Raw genomic sequence first — 12,445 nt, forward strand, 5'->3', positions numbered from 1 at the left:
TGCATTTCTTTTAGTAACTATGTGTTCAGTTTGTATGGAAGCTATATGCTATAGTAATCCGATCAGAACAATTTCTTCGGAGATAACATTGTTGCCTTAGAAAATAGTCTATGCCAAATTTGGTGAAGATACATTCTCAAATGTGAAAGTTTTCCATACAAGAACTTGATTCCGATCGTTCAGTTTGTATGGTAGCTATATGCTATTGTTAACCGATCTGAACAATTTCTTCGGAGATAACATTGTTGCCTTAGAAAATAGTCTATGCCAAATTTGGTGAAGATGCATTGTCAAATGTGAAAGTTTTCCATACAAGAACTTGATTCCGATCGTTCAGTTTGTATGGTAGCTATATGCTATAGTTAACCGATCTGACCACTTTCTACGGAGATTACATTGTTGCCTTAGAAAATAATCTAAACCAAATTTGGTGAAGATACATTGTCAAATGTGAAAGTTTTCCATACGAGAACTTGATTCCGATCGTTCGGTTTGTTTGACAGCTATATGCTATAGTGAGCCGATCTGAACCATTTCTTCGGAGATTACATTGTTGTCTTAGAAAATAACCTATACCAACTTTTGTGAAAATACATTGTCAAATGTGAAAGTTTTCCATACAATAACTTGATTCCAATCGTTCAGTTTGTATGGCAGCTATATGTTATAGTGGTCCGATATCGGCCGTTCCGACAAATGAGCAGCTTCTTGAAAAGAAAATGACGTTTGCAAAATTTCAAAAGGATATCTTAAAAACTGAAGGACTAGTTCGTATATATACAGACGGACATACAGACAGACAGACAGACAGACGGACATGGTTAAATCGACTCAGGTCAAGATACTGATCATTTGTATATATACTTTCTAGGGTCTCCGACGCTTCTTTCTGGGTGTTACAAACATCGTGACAAACTTAATATACCCTGTTCAGGGTATAATAACTGTTGATTTTCTAGCGAAGTTGTTAAAATCATGATAAGAAATAAGTTACCTCTGGAGATTTCAACTGAGTTTTGGTCAGTGATTTTAATTTAGTTCCGAATAGAACACAAGTTTAATAACAGGTCAATTAAAAATTGCTTTCTGAAGGGGAAAATACATTTGAAGCAAAAACTTGGCTTGTTGACAGGTTTCCAGAGGCTGGCCCAGGAAAATCAAACATCCAGAAAGTAATTTTGGATGACCGTAAAGTAAAGTTGTTTGAGATAGCAGGCCTCCGTATCCACCGTTTTCTCCTGCGCCCCCAGCGATTATTTCATATTCTTAGATCTTAGATCTCAAACGAAGGCTAGAAGATATTTTCGTCGAATGAAGAGATGACGCTTCCCTCTGGGTGTTACAAACTTCGTGACAAACATTAATATACACTATTCAGGGTGTAAAAAATATAAAAATAAGGGAACAAACTGGTTTGGAAAATTTTTACTTCATAATCGTTGACACCCCGCTCATATTTTTTGAATCCGTCTTAGTGTGTTAGTATAACATACTGATATTTCAGTGTCAGCTGATGTTAATTCTCCTATTAGTATGCGTCTGGTTGGTAACATACAAGTATCAAATATTTATTATCGTTCGAGGAAAACTTCGAGAATATGGTTCGGAGTTTATACGGAACTTTATTTTTTCCAGAGCAAGTAGCAATGTATTATAAAATTGGAGCCTTTTTTGAGACCCTTTTCAGTATTTTATTTATCACAATTCATTGCCATCGAAATTAGAGCGTACAATTAGGACAAACAAGTGCTACGCTAAAGCCAACACAACAAGATAAACAAAATACTTGTTTTCTTGTGTCACATCAGACTGCGAAGGATTTGCGCTCCCTTATTGAGTAATCACGCCGTCGCACCACGCCGCCACCACAATCTCGCAGCTTTGCGGCACTTGCTTTCAATTGGTTTCTAATTTTAACCACTTTCTTTTGTATGTAGCAAGTGGGAATTACAAGTTGAATTAAAGTGATTTAAGTGATTTTGCTTTCACAACGCGCATACAAAGTGAAATTGAAGAGCGGCGGTGGCGTTGGTTACCAACTGATCTCAAGTGGCATGAAATAAATTATGCTGGCACCGTAAAATACCTGCTAAATAATTGTTATGTGCTTGTGCTTCTCTACTTGTTCGTCTCATACCAAGTTATTTATATTAATGCCACTCTTCCACTTCAGTCCTTATACGTTTGCCTCATTTTATATTCGCTTATAATTACCGGTCGGCTTAAATGTACTTTGATTAATTTCTTTTGGTTTGTTGTACGCATTATAGCTTATACATACACGCTTTACTTACATATGTATGTGTGCTGGTGTCGTTTTTGTGTTGTGGCCTTTGGGTACTACGGAATTATGGGAGCTCATAAATTTTACTTTGAACGTTTGGTTAATTTCTTGAAGAGATTAGCTACACTTTTTCGCTTTTGTAGTTCTTTAAGACGCGATGAAATTTTTTATAGGCATTTTAGTGTGCTATGTAGTGTGTGGATTAAGTTGTTATAGGACTTTGTTCTCTGACATCCCTTTTAATACCGAAATATATCCCGCGGTCTGTCCTGCATATGAGTTCGAAGACACTTTTGAGAGGTCATTTTGATCATATGAAAATACGTGAATATTCGTAAGAATTTTCACATTTGTATTAACTTACTAGTCGCAACTTTACCTGGAGGACCTACGAAAACCGGTGTCAGACGACAGAAGTCAATTTTTCTTCTATATTAAAATAGACGGTTTTAGGTATGACTGAAAGGCTAGTCAAAAATTTTAAAAGCTCTTTTTTGTGGAAAAAATAGCACTTCATAGTGGCTAAAAGAATCGATATTATTTTTAAAAATCTTTTTGCTTCTATTGTTGCCTGAAAAATATTTACTATTAGAAGGATGTATGGGAATTCAAAGTCTGTCAGTCCAGCCGTTTCGAAGAAATTATCGGCTCATCGGAACACAGCAAAAAACAACGTTTTGAAAAACACGTTTAAAATATTGGAAGCCTATTAAACTAAGTTTAATTTACTTTTAAAAATACTCATACGTTCGAAATTCGGATAAATTTTCAGAGAAAATTTTCAAATATATGTACGGTTATGCCAAAAAAATTGAGTTTTTAAAATAACTAACACTTCTTTTGGGATTTTATCCAGAAATTTTAGACAGAGTTCTTTTGAAACTGATTCCCAATCTTGGACTTACCAGTCGTGACAGCAGTAGCTATTCTTTTGTAATGCGACTAGGATTCTTGATCATTGACATCGTAGGGAGTGTCACTCAATAAAATCATCTCAGCACTTTCTTCTTGACCGTCTACTTTAGCAAGATTAATATTAAAATACTTGGTCTCAAACTTTTCGACAATTAAGGTAAACTATTTGGTGACGGATTTAATCATCGTGGATAATTTTTGAAGCGCTTAAAACATTTCATAGACATAACTAGTCTTAACTTAAGCACAGAAAATGGGTCTGGTAGTGAACGAGGGCAAAACGAAATATCTCCTGTCATCAAACAAACAGTCGTCGCACTCGCGACTTGGCTCTCACGTCACTGTTGACAGTCATAACTTTGAAGTTGTAGACAATTTCGTCTATTTAGGAACCAGCATTAACACCACTAATAATGTCAGCCTGGAAATCCAACGCAGGATTGCTCTTGCCAACAGGTGCTACTTCGGACTGAGTAGGCAATTGAAAAGTAAAGTCCTCTCTCGACGAACAAAAAGCCAAACTCTATAAGTCGCTCATAATTCCCGTCCTGCTATATGGTGCAGAGGCTTGGGCGATGACAGCAACCGATGAGTCGACGTTACGAGTTTTCGAGAGAAAAATTCTGCGAAAGATTTATGGTCCTTTGCGTATTGGCCACGGCGAATATCGCATTCGATGGAACGATGAGCTGTACGAGATATATGACGACATTGACATAGTTCAGCGAATTAAAAGACAGCGGCTACGCTGGCTAGACCATGTTGTCCGAATGGACGAAAACACTCCAGCTCTGAAAGTATTCGACGCAGTACCCTCCGAAGGAAGCAGAGGAAGAGGAAGACCTCCACTCCGTTGGAAGGACCAAGTGGAGAAGGACCTGGCTTCGCTTGGAATATCCAATTGGCGCCACGCAGCGAAAAGAAGAAACGACTGGCGTGCTGTTGTTAACTCGGCTATAATCGCGTAAGCGGTGTCTACGCCAATTAAGAAGAAGAAGAACTAGTCTCAAATGGTCTTTCAGCGAGATGAGGGCCACGATGACCTTACCTCACTGTAAGAGATGGCAGTGGACCTTTCTCAATCTTAATCGTTTCCATTTTTCATTTGGATTCTGGACCAATGGACCTCACGTGTACTTAGCAGGCATTGATCCTCTACCCACTGTGTATCTACGAGATCCTTTTGACCCAGAGTATAACGCAGGAGATCTACTGAACAACTTATCCTTAGCAAAGCTCATCTTACCACAATTGTTCAGTCTTTGCGAGACTGACGTTAAAACATGTCGACAGTCTTACTTTCGGTGAACCAGAAGACATAGTCGAAACTGACCTTAGCCGTCTCAAAAAATTTGTGATAAGGTTTTGGGTATCACAACGGTTTGTAACTGTAAGATATTCAATTGTAATATTTGTTAGGATCAACCTCTTAACCTAACCTAATTTAACCATTGAGACATAAAACCAGAACGGATACAGAGTTCATGTCAGTAGACTCCCCCAAACTTAGTTTCGTAGCTTACTGTCATTCTTTCAATTCTATGATATACTTATATTTGAGAGCCGAGAAGAAACGACTGGAGCTTGGGTCGACGGTCTGATAAGGGTGTTGACGTTGTTGAGGATTTCAAATTGAAAAAGATGCAGCCCTCAAAGTATCGAGTTCCTCTGGGTTTGATAGAGTGCAGCATTGAGAAAGTCATTGATAACGAGTGCCATTGTTAGCGTAGGTGGCAGATCACCACAATTAATGTCGTGATCTAATCGGTTTACAGGTTTAAGCAGCTTAGCGAGAGTGATTTTTTCTACGTGTTCCAATATATTAAATTACGTTTGCCAGTAATTTTCCATTCACCATAAGAACTACGGAGCCTGCGTTGGCAATCATCCGACAACATTTTTTCTCAATCTTCTCCAACATATCATTTACTTTAGCTCGGTTAGATATGCAAAACTTTTCAGATGTATTTATTTATACTACTTATAAACGTTTACCAGTTTATGAAATATTGTATTGCATTATCCCACAACTGTAGTTAACAACGAAGATTTTCAAAGCATATTTACTACTAGTACTACAAAATGAAAAACTCTTTAGGTTAGAATTTCCTCTATTCAGCGTTATAGTGCAAAATTTCATACCTTATTCTCCAGAGAACACACGTCAAAAGGATTTATGATTACTTTGGCTGCAGCAGAAAATAATTTATGTTTAACATAAAGCACCAGACCAAATGCTAAAAAATTCAATAAAATCATAAACGTTTTATTTACGAATCCAACAAAGCGCACCGCCAAGCAATTTGTGTTATTTATTTACATTTGTATGGGAAATGCAGGCGCAGAAGAAGGAGGGGAAAATTAAAATATCACAGCAATAAACATTGTTGCCCTATCGAATTTTACACCTCATAAAACATTTACGAAATTATGGAATAATTGAAGCAACATAAAGATGAACAGAATATTGATGTTAAAAGAATTTATAATCAAAATAGACACTTCTACGAATTTTTACATCAAAAGCGGCGATTCAACGAAAAAAAAATTATCTGGTTTTTTAACCGACTTGATTGAAAGCAGAGCTACCACAGCAGCCATTGGTAGAGGCGAAGACCACGCTTGGTCTGCACACCTCGTTAGATTGCTTGAAATATGGGCGGGCTATCCTGTGTAAATACATACATACATACATGTGTTTGTAGTAGTTAGAAATTCGTAAATACCAATATGAATGTGTGTGGGTACGCCAAGCAATATAATTCCATCAGAGGGCCTTCACAATTAAACAAGCCGCCCGAAATTTAAACAAATCGGAAGTTTTTTAATAAAAGCGTTGCAGATAAAGCAGTCAAAACAGCGAACAGCGAGTGCTGCCAGAAAGAAGTAAATCTAGTGAATAATGAAATTCTGTTTAATAAATTTTTCCACGAAATTGCTGTAGTGCGATGAGAGCAGATGATAAGCATATACATACATAAATTTATTTGGCCATGAAAGCAAAGAAAATTCCATCCATAAAAAAGGCGAAACACATTTACATGAATTTGTAGAGATGTTTGTGCCTAAGAGGATAAAGATGGCAGGTGTGAAGTATTGATTGTTGCTCTATGCATTTGGAAAATGATCGAGTCGAAGACAAACGCTTTGATCTGGTGGCGCAAACACATCAAATACTGATTTATAGTGTGGTGAAGCATCTGCAAAAATTAAATCTGTTATATATGTATATACATATATGACTAATTGTTTATTTATTTAACGTGCTTTTATTAGTCTTTAACAGTTTTTTTTAACCGTTTTAACCGTTTTTTAGTAGCGAGTGGGCGGAGTTATTACCCGATTTTATCCCATTTTACAACGTTGAGGTGCTTAAGTGCTTTATGAGATATGTCTATTAAACCTTATAGAAGTCGAGGCAACCCCCACGTTGTTTTTTTTTTTAATTTTAACTCACAGATGCACCTTGCTACTAGGTTATAAGTTTTCGTTTAATGGGGTTTTTTGGACGTGGCAGTGGTCCGATGTCAATGTTTACTGTCTAAAGTGAGAAACTTACTTCACTTCATTTACTTTCTTTCAATGTCCCACATTTGTGAAATGAAAACATAAATGCTTGGGGGATCACCATTGTAGATATCCCACCGAACTATTGGGAATAGAAATTAAATGTTTTCGAAAAATTTTCTCAAAAGATCTGTTACAAGATTTATATTTTATGAATTCACGTTGGGCTGCATATAGTGTCCAAATGCGATCTCAGCAGCAGCAGACGAACCTAAATTAAATGGATAAAAAAAATAACCAAAAACATCGTTTATTGTACCATTCTATTTAAGAAAGTCATGTTTTATCAAGATACTAAGTCGGAAATCAATGAAATTTCCTGTCCTCAAACTTAAAGAGAATATTCACTGAAAAGAGTTTTGCAGGAACGAAGAGGTTAAAAAGTTTATTATAACAAGTAACAATTAAGAAGGGGCTATGTTCGGGTACAATTTGCAAGAATCAAAGCCAAAGTAATAGTTACCACAAGGTGCAAACCGTCAAGCTGAGCATTACAAACTCCAAGCATCCAATTATACACACAAAAAAGTAAAGTGTGAATTCTACACCTTTGGAAGCAATATTAACACTAATTTATGGTGTCATTCTCATTTGTAACACCAAAACAGTGCAACGTGAGAAAATGTGGAGTCATTTTACTAATTTGCTCGCTGATCTGCACTTTAAAGTATAAGCTTAACACTATTTGGTAGTCAGCATTGCTGTTCATTACAAATGGCGTTACCATAAGTTAGAAAAAAATTGACTACAATACCAATCCACCACTTGCAATTTGATGTATGCCATAAATGCAAATTGCTTTTCTTGCAAAGTATCACAATTATATATATAAAAATTTATATCCTTCTTTTGTCGACTAATTTGGTTTTAACTTGAAAAATTGTTGACAAATTGCTGATTACGTCTATACCCATCTCATACCAATGCGAAAATTCCCTAGAGTAAACTTATGGTTTATTAATTACCCAATCTGGCAATAAATTCTCGCGATGTTCAAAATCGCTTTTAACCGCTCTCTGTCTCCCATCTCATGTATGATCGGCAGTATACACTAACTCGCACATGGATAGAGACAATGTTTGAATGATGGATCATGATGTTTTACAGACACGATTTACCGACGGTTTTTTAATTTGTTTGTATTTGTCTAGAGACAGAAGCGCCTACTTAAATATATTTCAAAATTAATGGTAAGGCAGGAAGTTATTCTTTGTATGTGCACGTCAATTCTTCTATACGAAAAATAAAAATTGTTCATTTTTCGAAAGGTCTAAGACAAAAAAGCGTTTAATCACAATGGTAAAATGTTGAGGCCTATCACTTAGCCACGGACAATTTTATTTCATTTTAAACGAGAAAAAATATGTTGAAAAATAGAAAAATCCAATTATTCCGACATCAGTTTTTGTTTCTATTCAAGTGCTCGCAAGTGTACGTACATCTGTATGTATATAACAAGCGAAATTAACAGTTATTCGTGGCCGCAAAGAAAGGGTTGCCATCAAATAATGCAAGATATACCTTAAGTATGAAATATTTTCATTGACTTATGGTATATTTACATTCCCATACATGGGAGCAAATGTATGTACATACATATGTTACTTGTGCATTTATGAGTAGATATTTGTTTAGTTTTATAATAAAATATTTAGCATAAAAGGTAAAGAATATGTTCAGCAACCACGGATTAATAGTACCTATGCTGTTATGTGCATCTGTATGTATTAAAAAATTGTTGAATAATATATAAATGTTCATCTGTAAAAAGGTGCAAAATTTAATCCCAAACGACAGTATAGTTTAAGAAGAATTTATTTTTCAATTTCAATATTAACAAATACACACCAATAATAATTGGAATTGATGTGGTTTTCTTAATCTGCGGTTATGCGCAATATATGCATTTATCTAAATACAATTAAAATCCCGCATAAATTATTTGCTTTTCGAAACTACTACACATGAAAAAATGCATGGCAATCATGGTGCCATCTCATTTCGCTCATCATGGCTTGCTTTGTCTTCATCTGAAATCAGTCGGGAAATTTCGTGCTTCAACAGACAAAATAACTAAAATTTTTAAAGAAATAAAGAATTGATTAATAAAAACGCAAATGTTGGTGAAAGTGAAAAGTGGGAATGTGATAAAACTCATTGATATAAACACAGATACCAGAGCGAAAGATGTGCGTGATTTCAGTAAGTTTTTTCTTGTTTGTGGGATAGTTAAAGTTTGTGAACCTTTATTGCATTATCATTTCAACAGTTTGTTCAAAATTCGGCATTGCGTACAATATCTCAATAAAATTTCTGGACCGGGATAAAGTTCCAATAGAGGAAGACCAAATAGTATCTACAATTAAGCAGTTTGGAAGTTGCTCCTGTTTTTTGCTAGAAATTTTAGACAAAGGTAAGCTAAGACAAAATCCCAATTATTTGTGCTAATATGAATTACAATGTACAATCTTAAGCAGAAAATAAATTCAATGACAAGGCAATAAGCTCTAGTTTTGAAGCTATCGGAAATGAAGTGAGTATAAAAAATGGGCGTATATGCAGAATATGAACTACTAGCTACATACATCGCATTTGCACGCAAATTAGTCGCATTGTTCATTTGCATTCAATAAATGTTCATATTCTGCTCAGCGAGTATAAAAGATTTGAATGTTTATAAATATTGAGTTGTTGTATTTACATAGGCATTATTGGACTTTCTTAAGGAAGGTGATGGTGCTCATATACTGGAGGAATACAACCAAACAAAAACATTAAGTGATGCCTCACGCCGAATATTGGTGCGTGAAGCTGTAAACTTTCTGCGCAAAGTTTGTGGTAATTATCCATCTCGGCAACAAAAAATAGCTCTTGCAAAAGCCATTATCGCCAATTTTCCAGTTTACAAATGCAGCGCAAGCGAGATAGGAGGAATTGTAAGTGAGTTTTTTTAATACGGACGGCGATTATAATCTTTTTTTTCACAGGATCTCTTTTACAATCCCGCGGAAAATTCAGGATACCTGGTTTCAAAGCTAAAAAATTTTAATAGAAAAAGGCGCACGAATCTTAGCCAGAGTTCAAGTGAATCAAATACAGATGGACGTAAGAGCACAGCAGAGGAATTTGATGTAGATTTCTTCAGAAATTGTGTCGTTGGAGGGAACTCTGAAGATATAAAGCAAAAATTGAAAACAACGCTGAATGAGAGAATTCGATATTGCACCCTACATCTTGATGTTTTGAAAGCTTTTCCGATTTTTCGATACGATCCATCCCTGGTATATAAGACAACATTTGTAAAATAATCTTTATTACTAGTAAACAATTTTCAGATTTCATTCGATTTTGAACTGCGCTACAATCGTTTAATAGCCAACAGCCTAATTACTTCTTGGCGAAGTTATTTAAAATTCACAGGAGACGTTTTGAAAGATACTATTGGAAGCTGTTTAATACCAGGTGAGCATCTTCACTTAGGAAATACATATGTATGTATTAAAAATTCTGATTTAAATTTTGAATTTTTAGAGTGGTTTATTGAAATCAAACCGTTTTTACATCTGCTACGACTACTACCTTCATTTACACTACGCTCAAAGGAAAATAAACAAAAACGAGTAAATTTCGAATCAACCATCAATAAATTTATAAATTTTCAGAATGTAAGTATGTATGGAGTAACGTTTGCGATAAAACTATAACTGTTGTCCTGCTTTTATTCAAATTTAAATTATAAAGTAGCAATAATTTGTCCTATAAGAAAACCAATAATTTAACTATCTTTATAATTTTAGATAAATACACCCATAGACGACTTCGAATTACACAGCAAGCAGCCCACAATCGTAGCATCTGGAAAAAGTACGGAGGAAATTGTTCAGTATTTTATTTTAATTGACGGTAAAGCTTTACATGTGCCTATAACATATACTTTCATTGAGGTATTTGATTTATATTTTAAGTCATTTTATGTATTCCATATAGAATTCGATCCAGCATTGTCAAACTTTTTAAAATTTTTTTCTAAGTTCATTTACAAAGTTGAACCGAATGTAAAGTGTTCTAATCGAGTTCTTGAGATCTATATGAAGTTCAAAAGCAAAATTGATGCTGAACGATCAGTAATTTAAAAAATGGGATATTTTTGTTTTATATGTAAGAAACTCTTTGAAAAATTATCATTTGTTGTCTTTCATTTAAGACACGAGCATTTTCTTTCTGAAAGGCATGGTTTACAGCTGGCTTGTGCATCTTCCGAAAACTGTAAAAAGACTTTTTGTACATTTAATTCATTACGTCGACATTCTTCACAATGTGATATTGATAAAAATACGAAAACTGTTTGTGAGGACAACCAAAGCTCACAAAATGGCATCGATCTAAATACAAACCCCGGATGCTCAAACGCATTAACTAATTTGCATTGCCCGAGTGAAGAATCCCCTCCTGCATCATTACAAAATGATGAATCATTATCGTACTTATCAGTATTTTGTGAACAGTTGAGCATCAATGCTAATACAGAAGCCAGTGCAAACAAATTAATTAAGCACTTTGAAAATGCTTTTTTCGAAGGTATAGAAGAGTTAAAGAGCTATATTTTATGTGCACACAGTGAAATACAAACGAGACATTTCCAAATGAATTGCGATAGATTCAAAGTTTCTTATAAAAATAAGTTAAGTAAATACTCAAGTAAATTTAAAAGAGAGGGTATAATTTCAAAATCGGCTCATTTTGTACAACCCATACCTTGCTCTCTAGGAGGTCGCTGGATAATGAAAAAAAGAAGGGATTGTAATTCTTTAGTTAGAGTTTTCGTTCAAACGTACTTTCAATATATTCCGATAATCGAAACACTAAGAAATCTTTTTAAAAATGAGCTCTTTACGAATTTGTATTTTAATAATGATCACACGTGCAGTTTAGAGATGCTAGAGAATTTTTGCTGTTCAGAGAATTTCAGTTCATCCAATTTTTTTCAGCAGAATCCAAACGCTTTACAAATTCAAATTTTTTATGATGATTTTGAAATTGTTAATCCGCTGGGAAGCAAAAAGGGTTTGCATAAAATCGGTGCACTATATTTTACAATTAGAAATTTACCGTATCAGTACAATTCAAAGTTGGAGAATATTCACTTGTTGGCTCTTTTTAATTGCGCATATTTAAAAAATGAAAATGTTACTTTCAATGATATTCTTCATCCAATTGTAAAGGATCTACTAGTTCTTGAAAGCGTAGGGCTTAATGTTAATGGGATTAATCTAAAAGGTACCATCGTTTCTATAGCACATGACAATTTAGGTGCGAATACATGTCTAGGTTTTGTCACTTCGTTTCGTGCAAAGCATTACTGCAGATTCTGTACCGCAAGCCGTGAGGAAGCTAGTCATACCTTGGAGGAAAATCCTCAGCTTTTAAGGAAAAAGACTGAATATGATAAAATGCTTTCTGTAGGTACACATGCTGATAATTCTGAGTTGGAAGCTTCGAAAGGTGTAAAGGAATTATCGGCATTTAATCAATTAACTTTTTACCACAGCATAGAAAACAATAACGTTGATGTAATGCATGATGTTTTGGAAGGTGCTGTTCCCTTTATTTTAAAACACTTTTTTGAAAAGGTAATACAGGAAAAAATTCTTTCAATTGATAATATAAACTATAAAATAC

At 34.8% G+C, this 12,445-nt stretch overlaps 1 protein-coding gene across 2 annotated transcripts; it reads left to right on the forward strand.

Annotated features, from left to right (window-relative positions):
* The first annotated feature begins 8,838 nt into the window (after nucleotides 1–8,838).
* Nucleotides 8,839–10,971, forward strand: LOC120769348. Of its 2 annotated transcripts, none has more exons than XM_040096310.1 (8): nucleotides 8,839–8,968; nucleotides 9,036–9,179; nucleotides 9,241–9,299; nucleotides 9,472–9,702; nucleotides 9,754–10,047; nucleotides 10,102–10,228; nucleotides 10,298–10,431; nucleotides 10,564–10,971. In XM_040096310.1, exons 1-8 carry the CDS (start codon nucleotides 8,884–8,886, stop codon nucleotides 10,897–10,899), a joined length of 1,410 nt encoding a protein of 469 aa, XP_039952244.1. In that variant the 5' UTR covers nucleotides 8,839–8,883; the 3' UTR covers nucleotides 10,900–10,971. The 2 variants fall into 2 exon arrangements, with proteins under 2 accessions (XP_039952244.1, XP_039952245.1); XM_040096311.1 differs by having other exon boundaries at nucleotides 9,244–9,299.
* Nucleotides 10,972–12,445: the final 1,474 nt, after the last annotated feature.

The sequence above is a fragment of the Bactrocera tryoni genome, chromosome 2 (assembly GCF_016617805.1).
Source record: "Bactrocera tryoni isolate S06 chromosome 2, CSIRO_BtryS06_freeze2, whole genome shotgun sequence".
Classification (NCBI taxonomy): Eukaryota; Metazoa; Arthropoda; class Insecta; order Diptera; family Tephritidae; genus Bactrocera; species Bactrocera tryoni.